At 30.7% G+C, this 23,133-nt stretch overlaps 2 protein-coding genes across 3 annotated transcripts in view; one reads left to right on the forward strand and one right to left on the reverse strand.

Moving 5' to 3' along the window:
* Positions 1-1,199: 1,199 nt before the first annotated feature.
* On the forward strand, positions 1,200-18,871 carry LOC111706946 (protein white). 2 transcript variants are annotated; one of them, XM_023479900.1, is made up of 28 exons: positions 1,200-1,250; positions 2,182-2,273; positions 3,207-3,272; positions 3,701-3,749; positions 3,913-4,022; positions 4,960-5,088; positions 5,658-5,729; positions 5,935-5,988; positions 6,042-6,086; positions 6,156-6,226; positions 6,929-6,992; positions 7,697-7,800; positions 8,088-8,162; positions 8,851-8,899; positions 9,908-9,974; positions 10,471-10,517; positions 11,316-11,414; positions 12,770-12,914; positions 13,486-13,556; positions 13,979-14,057; positions 14,595-14,660; positions 15,195-15,300; positions 15,671-15,792; positions 16,497-16,550; positions 16,606-16,733; positions 17,141-17,193; positions 17,294-17,389; positions 18,003-18,871. In XM_023479900.1, exons 1-27 carry the CDS (start codon positions 1,235-1,237, stop codon positions 17,346-17,348), a joined length of 2,088 nt encoding a protein of 695 aa, XP_023335668.1. In that variant the 5' UTR covers positions 1,200-1,234; the 3' UTR covers positions 17,349-17,389; positions 18,003-18,871. The 2 variants fall into 2 exon arrangements, with proteins under 2 accessions (XP_023335668.1, XP_023335669.1); XM_023479901.1 differs by lacking the exon at positions 16,497-16,550 and having other exon boundaries at positions 1,201-1,250.
* LOC111706947 (uncharacterized) overlaps positions 17,685-23,133 on the reverse strand; it is a gene marked incomplete in the record, with an annotated part of 8,610 nt that continues 3,161 nt past the window's right edge. The window contains 7 exon segments of the mRNA XM_023479902.1: positions 17,685-18,057; positions 19,217-19,578; positions 20,638-20,701; positions 21,596-21,636; positions 21,693-21,754; positions 22,092-22,153; positions 22,788-22,817. Coding sequence (XP_023335670.1) covers positions 17,973-18,057; positions 19,217-19,578; positions 20,638-20,701; positions 21,596-21,636; positions 21,693-21,754; positions 22,092-22,153; positions 22,788-22,817 — 706 coding nt within the window.

Here is a 23,133-nt window from a genome sequence, read left to right on the forward strand (position 1 = left end):
AACATTTTGTACATTTTATAGACAGGGTTACTCACGAAAGATGAGACTTTAGAGATGACCAACTTTTAAAATCTCATTTAGTCTCTTGCTTTCTGTGTTTAATGCGGTTTATTTATCATACAGGGATACCCACAATTGATGAGACTTTAGAGAGGACTGCAACGAAGCTAACACTATTTATATCCTGTAATTGCAACTCAGTTTTTTATTTGCTAAATCATGTAAAAAATATAAATTTACTGTTTTCACAGCAGAGTTCTTACTTTGATCTCGGAAACGCCATATTCAAAGTGTTTGATGTCTTCTTTACATTCTCATCCTTTGTGGGTAATTCTGCATATTGAATGATTTAGCAAAGAAAGCATTTGCATGGAATTACAAATATAAAATTAAGACCACGTAATGTTTAATCTTTTATGGGTGCCCAAATATAAACTATAAACGGCATTAGAGGCAAAACCGGGCATTAAATCTTTTTACATCCTTTTTGTGTGAAAGGAAACCACGGGCCGACTAATAAGTGTTTTCATGCAGTTGAGCTTTGTTTAATCATAAGCATATTCTTTTTATGCCTTTTAATCTGCAAATTTTAAAGGAACAAAGCAATTGTTGAAGTTTTTAAAGAAGAGTTTAATAAAATTTTAGCAAATGTACAATTTTTCGTTGAAAGTTCTTTTTATTTCTAGGTCTATGCTGGCACAAAAAAACTAAAATTTTATTTTATATAACGATATTTTTTGGGGAAATTACAAACAGAGCGATTGCCTGAAAAGTACACCCGCTCTCCTTACCACAACTCGCATTGATTTAAACCTTAATTGAATGTTTGTACAGTACATATGTATTTAAATGTACATATGTACGGGAATAATAATATAATTTAGAAGAAAATTAGAAAAATTTTCTAAAATGTAAACTGTGAAGGATTTCTATTTTGAGCTTTAGTGACAAATTTAGATTAACAAATTTAATTGCAACTTACCTGCAGTTTTATTTAGACTAGTTTTATTTTAATTGCGTGGCCGCGCCTGGAAGAATTATAAAGACGTTGCAGACAGATTGGATGTTTCTTTTGAAATTCTCACTTTTTTATTCTATCAAAGAACCTGTCCAATATTTCCTTACCTAAACGTCTATTTCATGGTCGAAATTATGATTACTCAGAACAGATTATGCTGAAAATGTTGCTAGTGTATGTGTTTAAACAATAGCTCTATTTTCAGATTAATATAACATGCACGACCAAGAAGGTAGACTTTAAAAATCAAGCAAATAAAAGGATTTTTGAAATCTAATTTTTAATGTAAAGATTCATTTGATAAATTTGCATTGAACGTTTGAACCATAATATTATTCTACATCTTTCTGAAGCTGTTGTAAGTCAATTAAACCTTATAGCGCAAAATAATCTGGAAAGAATATATATTTCCTTTGATAAAACTTTAGTTGTAAAGTGGTGACCCCAACAAAGGGGAAGGACACAAAATTTTCAAATGCTTTTCCGATTTACAACTATACCCTGGACATTTTCTTCTTTTTCTGACAGAAAATTGATTTTGTTCAATTGTGGTGTTTCTATAAATGTTACTGACAGATTTATGCTACAGATATATGGAATAAATTAACAGAATTTATCACTTTTAAAGGCAGAAAACGACGTTATTTACATCAACCGGAAAGGAAGTGTAAGCGTAATGTTCAAAGATGGTAATGCCCGATTCACAACGGTACCCTTGGAACTTTATCTAGACAATGGAAGATATTGTTGTTATGCTAGGTTTGAAAGTTTTTAAGCGTACCATTGGGAATCAGGCATTTCAATCTTTGCATTAAGGGTCAGTTGAAATTACACTTACTACAGTCACTTTAATTAGACAAGGGTAAACGTGAAGTGCAGAAACCATGGAGTCATTTGAAAATACGTCTACGCTCTACAGCCAATCCAATACGTCTACGCTCTACAGTCTATCCAATACGTCTACGCTCTACAGTCTATCCAATACGTCTACGCTCTACAGTCTATCCAATACGTCTAGGCTCTACAGCCTATCTAATACGTCTAGGCTCTACAGTCTATCCAATACGTCTACGCTCTACAGTCTATCCAATACGTCTACGCTCTACAGTCTATCCAATACTTCTACGCTCTACAGTCTATCCAATAAGTATACTCTTTTTTAGGTCTATTAGATAATGAACAGGAGACCTATCATGAAGAGCATCATTTGCATGATAATGATGAACCAGAGCATCATGAGCAATACCCACATCAGGTAGAGGCAGTAGAACCAAGTTCAGATGGGCTGAGTAGTAAGGTCTCAGGCTCTCAGTCGAACTGAAAAAACATGCGTTTTTAGATAAAGTTTTCAACCAATACAAAAGACTAAAGAAGTTTCTCATAAAACAATTGTAGGGCTCTTCGCACCCAATTTCTTAACTAATTTTAAATTTGAACTATTGCTCTCAAATTTGTCTTTATTTTTTATCATTCTAAAATTTCACCAGTTGTATTAAAACCTTTCCTGCATGGGGTCATATGAGTTGCCACAGAAAAAAATTGGCCCTATCGGGTTTGCCGTTTTTAAGATTATTGGATAGCAACAGATACAAACAGACAAGCAAAGTATATATATATATTTAGATTAGTTAATAGATATAGGACATCAGGGATAGAGATGGGCACGTTTGGCATTTTTTCATTTCCTTTGTTCTCAAAGTTATCATTCATTTTCTATTTAATTTGTTCATTTTCTCACCAAATGACCATTCAGAAAAAAATCATTTGTTTAATAAAATTGTTCGTCCAGTAAATAACAATAGTTTTTTTTTCAGTTAAGAGCTTTTTTATAAAAAAGAATGTTAGAAATAAAAATTGCTTTTTCAGTAAAAAGCTTTTGTTTTTTAAAAAGAATTTTTTTTTTTCAAAATCTTTTAGTAAAAAATCGATCAAGATTGTTCGAACAATTTTAAATATTTTGATTTAGTTTTTTTTGTTCGTTTAAAAAACAATAATTTTTTTTCATTTCTCTGAAATCTCAATTTCTTTCATCCATCATTTGTTTTTTTCTGAGCAATACCCTTTTTATTTCCACAAAAAATGTTGTTCATTCAAAAAATTGATGCCCATCTCTAATCATGGTCTATATACCCTATACTCATGTTTGACAAGAAAAGAATAAAGTTAAAATTATATATTATCAATACAGGAGAGTCGGTTGAATGTGGAGCAAGGGGTGACCCTTGCCTGGCAGGATATATATGTCTATACCCAGGTATCAATTTCATTCCCTCTAGAACTGGGAACATTTGTGTTGGGAGACTCAGAATCCAGAACACTTGATCTCGATCTGTGGGCCCTTTCATTTCCTCAAAACTTAAAACTTATCTCTAAGGTTTCTTTCCTAAGGGCAACTCTAAAAAATTCAGTTCATTGTGTGAAAATCCTAATTAGAAAAAAAGTTATTATGCAAATTGAATTTAGTACGCTCTTCCTCTTTGGAATGTAAAACAATCAGGATAAGCTATGAAGGCAGGGTTCTATTGTTAAAGCATTGATAATAAGCCAATTCAAAGATTTTATTTTGAAAAGTTAACCCTTTGAAAGTTTTATAAAAAGTACTGCCAATTAAGAAAATATTCCTAAGAAATTTTTTATTTCGAACAATTATTACCAAATATCAATTTATCTGCTTACATACAGGAGGTGAAAAAGAAGGGGTGCTCAGGACCTAAAACACTTTTGAATGGTGGTGAGTTAATAAAAAGTCATAGAAACCTCACAAACATTTCTTGTGTAGTGTCTTTAAAAAAGGAACCAAACATGCTAAACAACTCAAATAAATTTTTCACTTTTCTTAAAAGCAATATTTAAAATTTGGAAGTCAGTGCTCTTAATATGTTCTGATTATATAGTAAGTGGGATAGCCCGTCCTGGGGAATTACTGGCTATCATGGGATCTAGTGGTGCTGGAAAATCTACGCTGCTTAACTCTTTACTCTACAGGAATACAGATAATTTGCAGGTATACACTGTAAAAAAGAAGTCCATTAAATGACTTATAGATCAATGGTTTTCTGGAAACACACATACATTTCTCCCTCCCCCTTTGAAGCAACTGTTCTAATATCTAGTATCCATTTATTTCTCTAGGTAGACGGTTTTTGGTTAGGAAATATCTTTATACTAAACAGATTCCTTTCGTTGAGTAGAAAATAAAATTTCCTCTTTGAGGGTTAGGAGATCGTATGGTAGTGACAGCTATATCTTTGTCAAATCACATGCAAATTTACCTGGGTTTTCCTACTGATAAGGTTGTCATCCCAATCTTAATACAACCAATCCCAAAATCAGTTAATGGGTGATAGAAGTTAAGGTAAATGGGTTTAAGGTAACACCTCAGCTCTTGACAGCACTATCCAAATAATCCATGTATGTTTCTAGGTAGAAGGTTCCTGGACAGTGAATGGCATTGAGGCAACAACTTAGCTCCTGACAGCACTATCCATGTATGTTTCTAGGTTGATGGTTTCTGGACAGTGAATGGCATTGAGGCAACACCTTAGCTAGTGACATGACTCTCGGTAGAAGGTTCCTGGACAGTGATTGGCATTGAGGCAACACCTTAGCTAATGACAGGACTATCTATGTATGTTTCTAGGTAGAAGGCTTCTGGACAGTAAATGGTATTGAGGCAACACCTCAGCTCCTGACAGCACTATACATCTAAAATTCTAGGTGGAGGGTATCTGGATGGTGAATGGTATTGAGGCAGCACCTCAACTCCTGACAGCACTATCTATATATATTCATGTGTAGAAGGTGCCTGGAATTTAAATGGCTCTTGACAGCATTATCAATGAATGTTTCTAGGGAGAAGGTTCCTGACCAGTGAATGGTATTGAAGCAACACCTCAGCTCCTGACAGCATTATCCATGTATGTCTCCACATATGTTTTTAGGTAGAAGGTTCATGGACGGTGAATGGTATTGAGGCAACACCTCAGCTCCTGACAGCACTATCTGGATATGTACAGCAGGATGATCTATTCCTTGGTACATTAACTGTCAAGGAGAACCTTGTATTCCAGGTAACATGAATCTCCATGAAAAAATCATCCATACTGGTTAGGATAATTTTGTCTGTCAGGGGGGTTTTGGTTGGGAAAGGGTGGTGTAATATGCAATATCCATCAGTATTTTTCAGAGCCTTAATGATAAATATAACTTTTAGATCTTTGACTTCAATAATAAAGGTACCGAGAATGAAAAGTTCTGAGAAAAACTTGCTTTTGGATATTTTTACATTTTAAATACATTTTTCAGATGATTTACAATTATACAATTTTCAGACACTTAACAAAATTATCAAGTTAAGTTTTCAGTTTGTTTGCACTTACCTCACATCTCTCTACCCGACCCATTGCATCGGAAAAAAATAAACTGTTAAAATTTTAAAGTGAGGTATGTCAAGAAGCAGGAAAAAACTGACAGCTTGAAATTTTTGATATTTTTTGTTTTAAAGTTTGTTTAGAACCAAAATATCATTAAAATGTTCAGTTTAAAGCTGTTGTATTCCATTTTTTTGCAATGATCAAAAGAGTTTGAATAATCTGTAGAAACATGTGTGAAAATTGCTTTTATGATTACCACCCTGTAGGCAATGCTACGAATGGATTCCATCATCCCAATAGAGGAGAGAATGGAAACAGTGGATCATGTAATCAAAACGGTGAATATAAATTCTGAAGAAAAACTTTAAGCCTGATAACTAACTCATTCAAACAATAATTGAAATATGATTTTATAATTCAGCATTTCATAAATGTTGCAGTTTTAATTTTCAGAATTTTAATAATTGGTTTCCATTTTGAGAAACAAAGTATTTTTTAACAATTACAATATTTTAATTTTTAATTTTTCAAATAATTTTTTAGCTTGGTTTGCTCAAATCTCAAAACACCATGGTGGGAATACCTGGAAAAGTTAAGGTAGGTAAACATTAAAAAAAAAACTGTTAACATAACTTTTTTTTAATTACAAGGGTATATCTGGAGGTGAAAAGAAACGTTTATCAGTGGCCTGTGAGGTGATATATCATATTGACGTAAAATTTTGAAGAAAAAAATAAATATTTGTTGAAACACATTTTGAATAGGTTCTAACCAATCCAGCGTTGCTGTTTTGTGACGAACCAACAAGTGGTCTTGATTCTTACATGGCAAATAGGTAATTGTCACATATGCTTGCTAAATACATGTAGATGGGGATTGTTTGTGAACAAACAACATATTTTAAAATGAAATTAATTTTCCATCAATGATTTTGTCATTCATAAAAATTCAGGAACAATGGAAGAACGAGTTCTGAGAGCGAAGTTTAGAAAAAATTATTTTTGGCAAAACCATGTTGTTTTTTAAAAACTATAGGTTTGAAAAAACCTATAGTTTTTACTAAACAAGCGATTTTTGAACAAACAATTTTTTGAAAGAATAATTTTATTAAACAATCAGAAAAACAGAAAAAATGACAGTCTGAAAAGAAAATATTCAAATTTTTACTAAATGACTGAAAAAATAAGTTTTTGGTAATTACTGATTACCAAGTTTGATTTACTTTTTTAAATTCTTTCTTACAAGTGATCATTTTTCAAAATGCATTTTCCAAAATGACAATTAAGAAAATTTAAGCTACTTAGAAATGTTGTTTGGAAAAAATATGTAATTGAACAGATAGAAGAAATTATTCATTCTGCAAAGTCCTGCATTTCATTATTCCTACAAATTACTAAGTCTTATGCGATTTTATAATAGAAAAGAGATTATTTAAACCATAATCAATAATCATTTTGCTTTTAATCTGACATCTTATCTAAATTTAATGTTGTACATAAGATTCTATGCAATAAAAAAATAAAAAAACATAATTTAGTGTAGTGGAAACTCTTCTGGAATTGGCTAAGCTTGGAAGAACAGTGGTCTGTACAATACACCAGGAATACAATCCATTCTACCATTTTAATTTCACATTGAATTTTGTATTGTATTTCTCAACAACCCCATTTTGGAACATTGATCTTTTTGATATATTCCTTATCTCTTTCCTTCCTCCTCAACAACTTAATGTCTCAGGAACTACTTGGAGAGGTCTCAAAATGTAGAAAATGCCTCAGTCATGAATTAATGCTGAAAGCAGCCTGATCAGCATGTCTGGTTAAAGCAATAAATTAAATTCTTTAACTGAATCAGCAATGAGTCAGATAAGAAGAAAAACAGAGTTAAGAAAAATAGAAAAGCAGGAGTCTCTCAACCAAGTTTTAAAACTAGCAGCATGGCAACTGCAAGGATGTCCCAAAAAAAAATTTCTTCAAAATTTGCCTAAATGCGATGAAAGATAATGTTTGCATCTGATATCATCTATGTATTTATAAATTATTGTTAAAATAAAAAATTAAAAAATAGTTATGTAAAAGAGAGTGAGCTAAATGCAATCCAAAAGTTCTGGATGCTGGACACGTTTTAAAATTACTTTTAATGAGTTGCTTTTCTCAATATTGCTACTTATAATTCAACAATTTTTTGGTGACTATACTGTAAGCCACAAAAAATTGGATTGCATTTTTAGTCTGTTCCCAAAAATGGATTTTTACATTATAACACAAATTTATTGAATGGTAAGAAATGATTGATCCTGCTTCAGCCTTCTTCTCTTATATTCTCAAAGTTTGATCGTTTGATGCTGCTTACTGAGGGTAGGATCGCCTACTTTGGAGATGCAAACATGGCAGTTCAATACTTTAACAGGTATAGATTCTATAACAAACTTTTCTCATAAGTTATATCATTATAATTTTAACTACTCCAGCTATTCAAAAAAGCTTATGACTCATGAGACAACAAAAACATTGGACTCTGTTTTATGCCATTTTTTATTGATAGAAAATATCACAGGGACAAATAAAGAATATTACACTTCATGTAAGTATATCTGCATTTTAGTTTCTTGGAAAACAGTCCATTGTTTCAGGATTCTATTAGTTTATCAGTTTAATTAACAAGAATAGTTTCATATAGCAAAGTAAACTGTTAAGGATTGGATATCCCTGCCCTCTCACCTACAATCCTGCAGATTTCTTCCTGGATACCCTCTCACTCCAACCCAACAGGGAGTTTTCAATGGATCATTTTCATTTCTTACAAATCAAGCTCTGCATTAAAATCACTTACTTAAACTAGATCCAGACTGAAAACCAACAACCAAGTCCAAAATTGACCTCCCTAGTCCCTGCTGTTTGTTGGAGCTGTTGTTTCAAATTTTTCTGTAGTGTCTAAATCCAATCAAGGTTAACTCACATGCTTGGTGAATACTTATGAGATTGCAACAGTGCACGCGGTCTGATCTATTTATTTATCATCTTTTAAATTGAACTAATTAGAATTTTTTACTTTCATTGTAATAAGGGTGGATCAAAGCAATGCCCAAACCCCATGAACTGAGTTAATATAATTTTGGATCCTGAAACCAATTCTTTGGGGTATGTTTTTAGGAAAATGTCAATTTGGCTGCTATTTTGATCTTCACACTGAAGAGTTTGTTATTTTTTCCTTGAAAAGTATAAGATGACCCTCAAAAGAAATTATATATGAATATACATAGCGCAATTTTTTTCTTCCCAGTTTTTATTTGGTTAATTTAGGAAAATGAACAAGTTTTTTGGGTTAAAAATGTCAAAAAAAGATTATAAACTTGCCAGTTGATGTCATTGTCAAAAATCCTCTTTCTGATTTTTTAGGGGGGGGGATAAAGTTTTTGAAATAAATACCCCTGAAATACCACAATGAAAGCTGATCTAGAGAGGAGGATGGATTTGCTTTTTTAACCAACATTTGTAACAATTTCAAGGTAGACATTACACAATCTAATAAAATATCAAACAAAAATTTTAATAATTGTTTCATTCTAATACCACAATTTTGTAAAATTTATCATATTATTTTAGCAAAAAAAAACAATAAATCTTAAAATGGGGATTTTTTTTTTGAATGTGACATGGACCAACCCCTCCTTCAACCAAAAAAAGACAACCTCCTGTTAATGGTGTCAACATGCATAAATAAGTATTGTAAAATTGAAAAGATCTCTGTAGTAAAAAGCTAACATTGGGTGGAATAACAAAGCATGGTTGCACACAAACTATATTTACATTATGACAATACAAACAATTAGTGTTGGACCAACTAAAGTTGATCGAAATATTCTTGACATTCGTCTGAGGCGTATATATCTCCAGTAGACTCTTCTGATCAGAAACTTTGTGAGAACTGCCCTAGTCTTGGGGTATAAGATGGCCGACCACAATCCTTTCTTCCCCAACTAGATTAATGCCGTTTCACTCCTTTCTCCAGCATTGATCATAACTTAACTCTGCCTTTTAAACCGTATATCTACCAGATAAGAAAGGTTTTAATAATAAGTCTTAACCTACCATTTCTATTCTAAATTGTATATGTATGAATATATATACCCTGTTATATACTCAGGCTGCAACATACTCAGGGTTCAATATCCTCTTGGGCTTGGGTTTAGATTGTTTGGCTTTATTTTTGGATAGATTTGTTAGGCATTATTTCTCGACTTGGAAGCAATGAACTCTACGATACAAGCTGGAGAACCCTTGGTTGGGTTCACAGTATGAACGTCTTGAAAACTTCTTTTTCTCTCCAGAAATTAGGATTGTTTGTGCAGATTTGTCTTCATGGTTTTAATTGGTGAATGAGAGAAAATTAATAAATCTTAAATTGATGATTTAAAAAAAAATTTACCTCCCACCCCACCCACACACATAAGCAGAAATATGTAGAAGAAGATGTTTTGAGCTATATATTCCTTTATAATTTAAAAAATATATAGAAAAGTGATGAGGGAACCATCTTGGATGAAATGGTAACAAGAGAAATATCCAACATTGACAAACCTGGTAATATTTTCTTTAAAATTTATTCTATTTTCATTTTTATTAAATGTTTTTCTAACATAACTTTCAGATAAATTGAACTATCTTTTTTGCAATAATACTTTCAACTGTACTTTTTAAAACTTCAAAATACTCCAAGCTAGGTTGACATTTTTTCTAGACTTTGTCCTGACAATTTCTAGAACTGCATTTTAGACCATTTAAAGGGACTGTAAAGGAAAACTGAAAGGGAGTATAGGCTAAAAGCTAATCACTTTAGCTCTTGATTGCGACCCTTGCGCAGTTAAACAAAATTTTTTTTTTGGATTTTTGACTTAAATTGGATACAAACAAACAAACAAAAAAGCGAAGTATATATATAGATAGATAAAAATAATTTTTGTTGATTTTCAGTTTAACTCAATTAAAGCTTTTTTTAATAATTATCTGTTGGTAAAACAACTTTGATATTTTTGATACTTCAGAATTAAGTTTTTTTAAAGCTTACTTTTTTATTCAGATACTTTCTCTAATGTTTTGATTGGAAAGCGGGAAAGTGTTTACAAGGCACAGATTAATGACATTGGTTTATTTCTGCTGTACAATTTATGAAATATCATAGGTCTAAACTCCAGTTTTTTATCTAAATCTAATATGATTCTTTGATACTCCATTCACAATTGGTGTTTTAGTCATTTAGCTTTTTTTTGGCTTCAAGTGTGCTTTCAAGGATTCTCAGATGTTTGACACCCAACAAAATCCAATTTTCTACAAGTTTGTTTTTAATTACATTAGGTGACATTTTTCTCAAATCAATGATATTAACTGAAATAATTTTTAGCAATTATTACGAAAAATCGTCATGGAAGATATCTCTGGCCAGAGTGAACATTTTGAATTAAAGGGATTGTATAGGAAAACTGAAAGGGGAATTATTATTTTATAATATTTATTTTTATCTTTAATAGATATAATTGATAATATTATTCATAAGTCCGTATTACGTCACCAGTACTCCCACCAATGGTAGTGCAGTATATTAGTCACATGTCTCTTCTGTATCACATGAACAGTGATTAGCTTTTTGCATATACCCCTTTCATTTTTTTTCTTTACAGTCCCTTTAAGTAATGAAAGCAAACTTATCAAGAATAACATTTTTATTATCTCAGATTCTTGTGAAGCCTCTAAAAAGTCAAATAACCTTGAAAGATTGAAAACAGACCTCAAAATGATGCCCATGAATTGGTAAGCACAGCTTGGAGGACTTGATGTAGAAACAAATAGTTAAAATTAAATTGTTTGATTTAAAAGTGAATGCAGTGGAAATCAATTTTAAACCAAAAGTTTAATCTTTGGTAAAAGGCTTCCTGGATCCAACAGTTTACGGCTCTGGTTTGGAGGGAATGGATTTCTTTGATCAGGAACTCACGGCTTGTTAAAGTCAAATTCATTCAAACAGTGGTAAGCAATGTTTATAAAAGTTTATGCAACAATGCTTGAATTCTAACAAATTGATTGATTAGATCGTTATTTTTCTTTTCGACCAATATTCAAAATAAACCTGGTACAAAACATCATTAGAAATTATTCTACAATTTACCTGTATGTGTAAGATTCCTTTTAGCAAATTTTAACTTTTAAAGTATAAATTGTTTTGATTATAGATAGTAGATAGATAGGTAATATCCCTAATAATTAAGAAAATACTTGGATGATTAGATAAAAATAAAAATCTTCAAAAATAATTTGTTTAAACGCTTAGAAATGGTGTTGGGGCTCTTTTTGACTATAATATTTTTGTTGATGGTTTAACACGAAATTCATTGTTGAATTTCCATTTTATGAGGTCTAAACAATTTTTTCTTTTGGTATATATAAGGGGACAAATTCAATGGTAAATATCGTATGGTACAGTACAAATTTTGTATACTACAAAGGTGGTACAGTACAAATGTCGTATACTACAAAGTTGGTACAGTACAAATGTCGTATACTACAAATGTGGTACAGTACAAATATTGTATACTGCAAAGGTGGTACAGTGCAAATGTCGTATACTACAAAGGTGGTACAGAACAAATGTTGTATACTTGAAAGGTGGTACAGACTACAGTACAAATGTCGTATACTACTAAGGTGGTACAGTACAAATGTCGTATACTACAAAGGTGGTACAGTACAAATGTCGTAAACAACAAAGGTGGTACAGTACAAATGTCATATACTGCTAAGGTGGTACAGTACAAATGTCGTATACTACAAAGGTGGTACAGTACAAATGTCGTATACTACAAATGTGGTACAGTACAAATGTCGTATACTGCAAAGGTGGTACAGTACAAATGTCGTATACTACAAAGGTGGTACAGAACAAATGTCGTATACTACAAAGGTGGTACAGTACAAATGTCGTATACTTGAAAGGTGGTACAGACTACAGTACAAATGTCGTATACTACTAAGGTGGTACAGTACAAATGTCGTATACTACAAAGGTGGTACAGTACAAATGTCGTATACTACAAAGGTGGTACAGTACAAATGTCGTATACTACAAAGGTGGTACAGTACAAGTGTTGTACACTACAAAGGTGGTACAGTACAAATGTCAGACTTTTTTAATTAATTGAATAAATTGAAGAGTTCATTCAACTAGCCAACGCCAGTTCAAATTCTGAATCATCCACTCACTTCCTCATATATCGTTAACATTGAATTGGTGATTCAGTACTTGAACCGGCCGTAGGTATAGTTCAGCAACATCTCCAATTAATAAATTCCGTTCAGTGAAAATTTTATTTATAAAACTGGTTTAGATAATGTCACTGATCATCGGGATCGTGTTTCTGAACCAGGAGCTGGATCAACCCGGGATCATGAACCTCAATGGAGCATTCTTCTTGATCATTGTCAACCTTTCATTCGGCAATCTTTTCCCTGTACTTAATGTCTTCTGCTCAGGTTAATGAAATAATATACATATATTCATATATATATATATATATCTTCTTAAAATAAGTTCAGAACATTTTCTATTTTTTATTTAATATAGTTTATTGCTGGACACTGTGTTTCATGTTTGACATTCTTCAATGTCATGTATATATATGAATATTGGCCTGTTCCTGCTAGGGCGTGGGCTAGTTTCACTTACTTTAAATCAATGGATGCAATTTGACAATTCTTGGTGTTGGAAATCATTGAATTTCCAGCATGGGACATGATCTCATATCTGCCCTGTAAATATACAGTATATGCATAGCTGACAAAGAACGCATTTTTTAAATGTAAAAATAGAATTTAAAAATAGATAAGATCATCATTTTAAGATTACAATATAGGAAAGGTCTTAGCCGTGATTTGTCCCAGCAAACCTAACATTGGATATATAATGTTTAGCATAGTTTGTGTAAATGAAGTGTCTCTAAACGATAATTAATATGTTTGTGCCCAAACCTGACACTCAGTGTCAGATTTTAGAACATAAGCACAGTTTGGAACTTGTGTCCCCTAAACTAAATCTCCTATTTAGAGCTGCCAATATACCTACGAGAACATTTTAATGGAATGTACAGAGCAGATACATACTTTCTTACCAAACAGGTAAAGATAAATAATTAAAAAGACTGTAGATGCAATTTAAAAGCGACCCTTGTCGACCCTCGAGATTAAATTATTTTCGCAAATGATCAGATAAAAAATTTCAGATCAGTGTAGTGAATCGGGAATGCCTCTGGTCTCTTTGTAAATAGTAGATCTTTTAAGATAATAAGATATTTTAGAAGTACATATATTGCTTCTAGATATAATTACATGATAAATAACGAGTATATAAAAGAAGAGGAAGTTGGGTAGGTCTTCTCTGGTCACAAGATCCGACACCACTGATTTGCGGATTCCATAATCCTCTTTCGGGGATTTCATCCTCTACAATATTCTCTTTAAATCAATTTTAAAAGATTGATTTTGAATCTGATCAGATTTAGAAAAGATCAATAACTTTTTACAAAATATTTCTATTCCAGCTTGTTCAAATACCAATATTTATCCTACAACCTATGCTCTTTACAACCATTATATACTTCATGGTCGGCTTTGATCCAGGTAAACATGAGACATGAGACATGAGACATGAGACATGAGACACAAGACACGAAACACAAACACGAGACACGAGACACGAAACACAAACACGAGACACGAGACACGAGACAACAAGACACAAGACACAAGACACAAGACACAAGACACAAGACACAAGACACAAGACACGAGAGCTGGAGTTTAAAACAAAAATCGGGATTTTACACTAGGTTTAAGTCTCATTGTTAATAAGTTTTAATTGTTAATAAGTCAAAGCCAGAAAACTGAAGAATATAAGACGACATTAATGCAATAATTAAGTTTTTTTTATATTGTTTCTGATATTGTTTCTAAGTATATAGTTTTACTAGTAGCTATCAAATAAGTTATTAAGTGAAATGACTCTGTCTACACTTCACATTTGCAGTTTCTCATGTTTACAGGACAATTTAAAGTCAAAACATGAGTCTAGAAGTTTTAGAAGTCGTCTTCCTATTCCTTAGTTTTCTGAATTCTTGAATCATTATAGATGAATAAAGATGAGTTTTTTTTTTTTAGATATTGTGAAGTTTCTGTGGGCACTGCTAGTTGTAATTCTGCTTACACAAGATGTTCTTGGAGTTGGTATTTTATTTTTTTTATAAATTTACCTTTTCAGTCACAACAAAAATCAGAGGTCACATAATCAAATAAAATTTTAAACGACCATATTTTTGACATATCGATATTGAATCTTTATTAAATCTATTCCCTTTTGACATATCAATATTGAATCTATATTGAATCTATTCCCTTTTGACATATCTATATTGAATCTAGATTAAATCTATTCCCTCTTGACATATCTATATAGAATCTAAATTGAATCTAAACCCTTTTGACATATCAATATTGAATCTATATTGAATCTATACCCTTATGACATATCTATATTGGACTGAAAAAAGGCGAAAAGTAAAATTTTTTTAAAAACTTTTTAAGTTTTTATATACAATTTCAATCATGGTTTTATTTTCGATTTGAATAAACATTAAAAGTATTGTTAGTCTTCCAATGTATTTAAATTTTTTTTTCACCGTAAATTCTGCAAAATAATCTAGTTTCTGTAATGTGCGATTGAAGTTCGACATTGCGTTCTAATGTCACCTCCAATTCCAGGTTATCTTCTATCGTGTGCAGTTCCCAAGCTTGACATTGCTCTGACAGTTGCTCCTGTTATCAATATTCCTCTCCTGCTGATGGGCGGATTTTACATGAACGATGGGTAAATTTAAGAAACTGTTTGCTTATCTGAAATGCACATATTTTGCCAAAAATTGGAATTTGAAACTGAACCAATTTAATCGTCAAACATGTTTAATCCAATACCTCTGTCAGATACTCATTGTGTACATTTTTGCGTCAACCCCCCCCCCACCCGGGTTCTTTCGAATTTCTTGCTTATTTTTTATTTATGCATAAGAATACGAGCTCTTAGTTGTTTATTTTTTAATATATCAGAATTTTATCTTATAATTGAAAGAATCCATATGAAATTATATCTTTCTGTAATAGTGTTATTTAGATCTTAGAATTTTAAAATGTCGGTGTTTATCTTTAATTTTTTCTGGTTCTCACTGTATCTACTGATTCAGGAGTATTCCTGTTTATTTTCTTTGGTTAAAATATCTCTCCTGGTTCCATTATTCATTCGAAGCTTTGATGATAAATCAATGGAGCGGTCTTGCAAATATCAGCTGTCAAACTAACGCCCCAGGTACAGTAAGGGCTGGACAATGTTCTTTCAAGTTTTTGAAAATTATCTGAAGATTTCGCTAATAAACGGCAAAAATAGTTAATTTTGAGATCAACGACAACAATGACGGACTTATCAAAATATTGTTTCCAAGTCTATTTAGTATTAATGATTAAATACCGCGGATTTTGTGTGTTTTAATGAAACAATTCACGGCCTAATTGTTTTGAATTGTTTGATAATTTTTCTGTGCATTTCAGGGCTATTTAGTTATCTTCATCAAAATATAGAATTTAGATTATTTTTGTTTAAAATTTAACAGCTTGGGAATTTACAGACAGCTTCAGTATATACTTCATTCTGTTCATATAATGTTCATTTGTATTATCCAAGAAGTAATTGTCAAGACGACATTTTAGAAGTACTCTTCAATTGTATTAAAACATATGGGATATATATATTCTCTTTTGACAATTTATTTTTGTTTATTATAGAACTTAAGAATCGCATAATTCTAATTTTGCCGGTGAATTGAAAACAGATTTTGAGAAAGTTAAATTTTTGTATTTTTAGCGATAATAAAACTTCTCTGGGGTCATAAAATGCCTGGCACCAAATTTGGGCAGTGTTGGTATTGATTGGATCGCGGATACAAATAAACAAACTAACAGACAAAAATATATTTATACTTTAGTTTTAGTATATACAAATGTTTTTCTTTACAGTAAGTCCAGAGTTTGACGGGAAAAAAGTGTTAAATCTGTTCCTATCACTTCCAGGAATAATATTAATAAATAAGTTTTTGTGTTCTCTATATGTCGTCTTTGTTTTCAGAAAACTCAACTTTTGGTGGATTTTCGGACTCGGTTGATGACGGGGGTTTGATAAACAGTAATGTAACATCAGCTGTTCATTGTATTAAACATGGCGATGAAGTTTTACAACAATATGGCTTCCACAAGGTAATTTCATAAAAAAAATAGTTGATGGCACTTTGCCCTGGGTTTCTAGTAACAATTCAAACCCTTTGATGGTACTTTATATAAAACAAAAATTGGTGAATTTTCGAAATTTTCTTTGGTTATTCAACAGAAAGGTCCCAACATATTTGGGCCGCATTTGTTGAAATAAAGAAACTGTCGTTTTTAATTTCAAATTTAAGGGTACCAATGTCTATCGAATCTGCTACTCTATACTTGGAGATACATTTAAGTTGTTTTGTCATAAAATCGAAATCATTATGTTTTTAGAAAATTTCCTCTACTTTAGGGTTGATTTATTTAGGTTTAGGGGTTGATTTCATAATTATTTCAAAATATATCAGAAGAAAACTCAAAAAATAGTCAAAAATTTTTTTTCTTGTATTTAGGATAATTTCTGGTTCGATATTCTGTGTTTAGTTCTGCTAACTCTACTTTTCAGGAAATAATATTTTTTAATGTAGAAAATCTGAACAAATTTTTTTTTAAATCATTAAAATGTAAAAAACTAAAAAATTTTAAAAATATTATATAATTATTAGAGTTCTTGCATTTTGTTGCTTGTTGGCAAAATCACACAGAAAAAGCCAAAAGTGAAGAAGACATCTTTATTAGTTGTATTTTAGTGGTATTTCAAGGTACAGAAAGTTATGTGATTGGTTGTATTGTATCTCCGTTCTCGTCAATAGTGTAAAATTTAATTAATTATGAAAGATACGAGAAAATAATCTTTGTTTTGTTTCAGTTTTAATAAAAAACTAACACTTTATTTAATTTGCTTGACGTATTAGTAAAATCTTCATTTACAAATAATTGGAATGTTAATGCTAAACTTTTTGTTATTATGGCAACAATCGAACAGGTTTTGCATGTGATTATTAAAAAAAGTCCATTTTTGAATTTTTTGATAAGTTTTTAAATCTCTACATTTGATGATTTTTTAAATTTTTTATTCTGTTTTGTAATTCATTATATTTCATCTTTATTTTGGCACAAATTAGACTCATGACAAGTTCAACAAGCGATAAAAGTTCGTAGAATGATTACTTTGCAATCCTGGTATCTTTGCAACCTAAATGTACAACATGTTAGAAAATTTCAAACTTTGTTTGGTAGATTTAGCAGAATTCAGCTTAAGATATGTACAACTGTTCAGCACCAGGTTGCAAAGATTATGATACTAGAGTTTGCTGCTGATAATCAGTTCTTTTTTGTATAATTTTACAATTGATTAATATTTATTATTTCCAGGTCGTCTTCATCTATATAGTTTTCTGCTTCCTCTGTTGAATGAACAGCTACTCGACTAGAATATATTTGATTATTAATTTAAAGATGAACAAGTGTAATATTGAATATGCTCAGATGAAAAGTTTTTATTGTGTACATACAGTGGTACCTTATAAAATTGTTGAACAAGAAGACGATATTTTAGCAATCTTATGTTTAGATAATGATAAGCAAATAGTTTTACAATGAGCTTGAAACCCAAGAAAAATGGGTCTATTTATATTGAACATATATTTAATAGGAATTTTTTCTGATATTGGAACTAGGAAAGGGTAATGTCAATGGTCGTCTTCATATTGCAATGTTCAGTAGAACACACTTAGTTTAATTTTATATTATAGATAACTTAAGCATAAAGTAATAATTTCATATTATTTATTTAGTAAAAATGGAAAATTGGTTGACAAGTGATAAATTAATCATTGATTCACGTAAAAGAAAGACATTTTGTTGGTCCTGTTCAAACCCTATTTTAACTGTTGCTTCTCAAATCGCATAAGAAAGCTCTTTTATATAAGGCTTTAAAGACATATATAAAAGTTTCAGTTATAATTGTAAATATGAAAACTGAGAGAAGCTTTTAATAGTCAGATTCTTTTAATGTTTACTTGAAAATTAAAATTTTAAGAAAAGTGGCTAGAAATCAAAATAAAAAAGTCGTCGTGATTGTATTATGTAAACGCCTACCACTGTATTTGAATCTAAATTTGTGGTAATAAGGATCGAAATTAGACTCTTTAAAGATAAAACAATCAATAATTTCATTAAAAAACGTGATCTATTGATTATATTGTATATGTTCATTGTATCCAATAAATCTATCGAAAAAGTTTCAGCATATTTTTTGATAAAATCTATAAAAGGCCAATTAAAAGTGCATTTCTATGTAATTTATGTAAACTTGTCTTTGATGCAATGGTTATTTATAAATATAATTATTAAGCTTTTTAACAAATAAAAATCCAAAGTTAATTTCAATTAATTTTTGTATTGCTCCAGGGCGTCCCAAATAAACATGGGAATTCAGCGACGAATTCGATATCGTCTTTATAAATAATTCTTCGATTTAGTATAGTGATACCTACTGAGAAAGCTGAAATCTGTAAGAGTTTCGTCTGCTATGTTCACATTTTGTTTGTTTATGTTTTGATTTACCCAATAAAGCTTTAATTTACCTGACAAAGCTGAGAATATCTGGGGTTTTAGTTCCAGACAATGCTCTTTGTAATCCTTCTTCTTTTATACTCTTTTCTCTTCTTTCCGATTTATTTTCAACAACAAAACTTAGATCCTCTATTTTTTTTCTCGCCTCTTCTCTCTCAATGATTTTTCGAACATTTTCTTCAATTTCTTCTTTTTCTTTTTCGATCTGCTCTTGATCTTTAAATACTTCCGGAAGTTGAATGCACTCCAGGTGGGTAGAGGTGACGCCATCTTGTGAAGCTTTCTCTTCAAGTTTGGTTTGGATCAGAACGGTTAGTTTGTCGAAATCCATTTCATCTGAACTGTTAGTTTTGGCCAATGGTTGCAACAAGGTCTGAACATTTATACAGTGCTATTCAAAGTAGATACAGTTTTTTAATGATATAATAAATATACTTCAAAACACCTAGATTTCAAAACATCTAATTTCAAAACATCAAATGTTAAATCACCCACGTTTGAAAATACCTAAAAACAAAACACCTAAAGTGCAGAAATATCTAAGTTTTCAAAACCTCCAAAATTTCATTTTAGGATCGAAATGTAACATCAAAATTTTAAAAGGAAATTTTTTGAATGAACAGATATCTAAATTTCATGAAAAGGCAAAAAAGAAAAAAAGAAAATAAACAGCTAAATGTTTATAGATCAGCTTTTTAAATATTAAAGAGTTTTTTCATTTAAAGTAAAAATTTAAGATGTTTTTAACCTTTACATGTAATTTAGGTGTGTTGAAAACAAGGTTTTTTGACACTTTGGGTATTAAATCTTAATGATGTTTAAAACAAGTTTTGAGGTGTTCTGTTGGGCGTTTTGACATTTAGGCCTTTTGAAATTCATGTGTTTTAAATTTAGGTGTTATATTATTAGGTGTTTTTTAACCACTCCGTTTTATCAAAATGATAACTAAGATTGCATATGCATACTTTTTGTTCGATTTTTGAAAGTTTTCTATTTTGATTTCTTATTTAGAATGAGTTTTGGACTGTTCTGCAGAGATAAGAAACTTGGACAAAAATTAGCATATTTCAAGAAAAAAAATCACGATTAAGGCTTAACGGGCATTATTGTGAATTAACCTTTATGCATCGAGGGATGAATGCATGAATTAGTGTTCAGAAATAAGGGAATGTCATTTTTGCATCAAGGGATAAATGCATATTAGTTATTTCTAGAACTAATTTATGTATGAACTAAAAATCATTTATTTTATTCACTAACTTCTTAAATGATATAACTGGCAAAATAACCTTTTCATCTTGATTGTTTAAGTAAGGATTTTTTGGCTTTCCTGTTACTTGTTTTTTAGAACGAAGCTCTCGGTTAGGTTAAAGCCAATAATGGCCTCTTGGTGCGGTAGGGGGTTACAATTTCTTTAAAAGCGTGATTTAACCTGTGTAGGTTTAGATTTGGTGCTTCCTGCATCCTCCAATAGAAGCAGTTTACCAGCCAAATCCCTGCAATTAATAAAAATCTACCATTTACCTGTTTCATGTTGGGTTTATTATGAAGGTTTATTCACACACAAAGATATATAAATGGTGTAGTTTTAACTATGTTTAAATATTTTGAATATCTATTTTTCAAAAGGAAAAATATTCAAAATTATGCACAATAGGCGACGTTGATCATTAACTGGTTGTTTATCTTTTTTAAAAATTTTCAGTAAAACCAACCGAGATTTCAAAGTGAAAGTTTGCTTTTGATTAACTTTATATTTTTATGTCATTGTAATGGGTAATATAAAATGCGAAAAAGTTTTTGCCGGGATTTTTATTTTTTATAGTTTGTTTAAGATCAAAATGAAAGTATTTTCACACCGAACGTGTGTGCACCCATTTCAATAACATAAACAGATTTATTCAGTTTTACTCAAATTTTTTAAAAAGTTAATATATTAAAATTTCAAACCTAATTTGTCTCATTGTAGGGTGATAAAGTTACTTAATCACCCTACAATCAGGGTGATTAAGTAGCTTTATCGACCTGCTTTTAAATAATTTGAGTAAAACAGAAAAAAAACTATAAGAAAAAAACGAAATAGGAACTAAAAAAACGTTAATTTTTGGTTCGTTTGTTTTATATATTTTCTCTCAGGGTCAAAAATTGGCATAAAGTTTAAGAAAGGAAAATGTTTAAAATAATCAATGTTTGTGGAACTTGAGGCCGAATTTAAAGAATTTGAGCCGAGGCTTAAATTTGAGCCGCGGCTCAAATATTGTTGGTTCCACTTAAAATTGTATTCAATTTTTAAAGATTTAAGCCGGTGGTCAATTGAAACCGGTTTTTGACAGATTTAGGTGGCGGCTCAAATTCATTAAATTCGGACATTGTTTGTGGAACTTAAATACCTATTGTTGGATCGGAGATGTCTCATCTGAATTTGGCGATCCTAAAAAGAACAAATAAGATCAAATATAAGATTTTTAAAAATGTTTTTAATTTGACCTGTAATGTTTCCAACAGAGATATCGCTAAACCAGTTAATCCTTCCACTGACGTCAAATCAACTAAATAATCAAATGATCAATTCTGTAACTGTGGTCAAATCAATTAATCAATAAATCAATTCATTTGAAAGATTAAAAAAAATAAATGTGCCAATCAATTAACTTCTTGATCAATCAAAGAAACAACGATCAATTGGTTAATAAATCAATAGATCAATTTATTAAGCATTTGATTAATCAGTCAATCATTTAAGCAATCAATCAAATAATAATCAATTAATCGATTAATAAATCAAACAATAAATCAATTAATAAATCAATCAATAAATCAATGAATCAATCAATAAATCAATGAATCAATCAATCAATTAATAAATGAATAAATCAATGAATCTACCTGGATGTGAAACTGGAAATGTAACACCATCCAATAATTCAAACAATCGCTGTTGCTCTGCTCTGAAAGAAACAAGCAGCATAAATCTCTTGAATTCATCTTAAAGGGACAGACCGGCTGTGTAAGGTAGTTGAACTGAGTATGCAGTGTTGTAGAAAACTTCTTTCGGATTCATTTGAGACATATAAAACTTTTTAAAGATCTGTAAATCCTGAGTTGAGGGCAAATTCGACGTTAATTCTCTTAAAGAAACTTTCCACAACACTGCATACTCAGTTCATCTACCTTACATTGCCGGTCTGTCCCTTTAGAGTTTTTCTTTATAATTCTCTTGAAATTTGATGAGCAGAGACAAAGGAGAACATTATCCCAACTTTACACATTTTTAGACAGAAAAACGACGATATCTTTCTCAGGGTTGTTACTGTAAAAGTTTAAAAGGTATAGTTGTTAATCAGACATACAAAATTAAAATGGAAAGTCATTTAGAAACCTCTTTTTACTGGGGAACTTGTTACGATTAATTCTTTGCATGAATTTTGCTCATCTTATATTCCTCATTAGCTCTAGTTTTTAATCCACTACAAATTACAACATCGCCAATATAGGCATGTTCATTGTTTACGAAATTTTGTGTTATATCTTTATCAAAAATCAAATTATTTGCAAAAAACGTATATGGCTGTAAATCCTTACCCTAATTTAGGATCTTTCTTGACTTGAAGTCTAAGTTTATGTTCATGCTTATATATATATATATATATATATATATATATATATAAATATATGTACACAAAGAAATTCATCTATATATAAAAAACTCTTTGCTCTTATATAAAATATATATTATATTGACTGATTTTTTTATGAAACTCATGGATACACTAGGGGTGAAATAGGCATAAATACTAATTTTTTTTCAAAATTAAACTTTTTTCAAAAAAAACGCCGGTCACATCAGGTAGTTACAACATTTTACTTATTCCTTATTTTTTCCAATTTTGTCAAGCCTTTTGGACTATTATATATATATACTAGTCCA

The sequence above is a fragment of the Eurytemora carolleeae genome, unplaced genomic scaffold (genome assembly GCF_000591075.1).
Source record: "Eurytemora carolleeae unplaced genomic scaffold, Eaff_2.0 scaffold753, whole genome shotgun sequence".
Lineage (NCBI taxonomy): Eukaryota > Metazoa > Arthropoda > Copepoda > Calanoida > Temoridae > Eurytemora > Eurytemora carolleeae.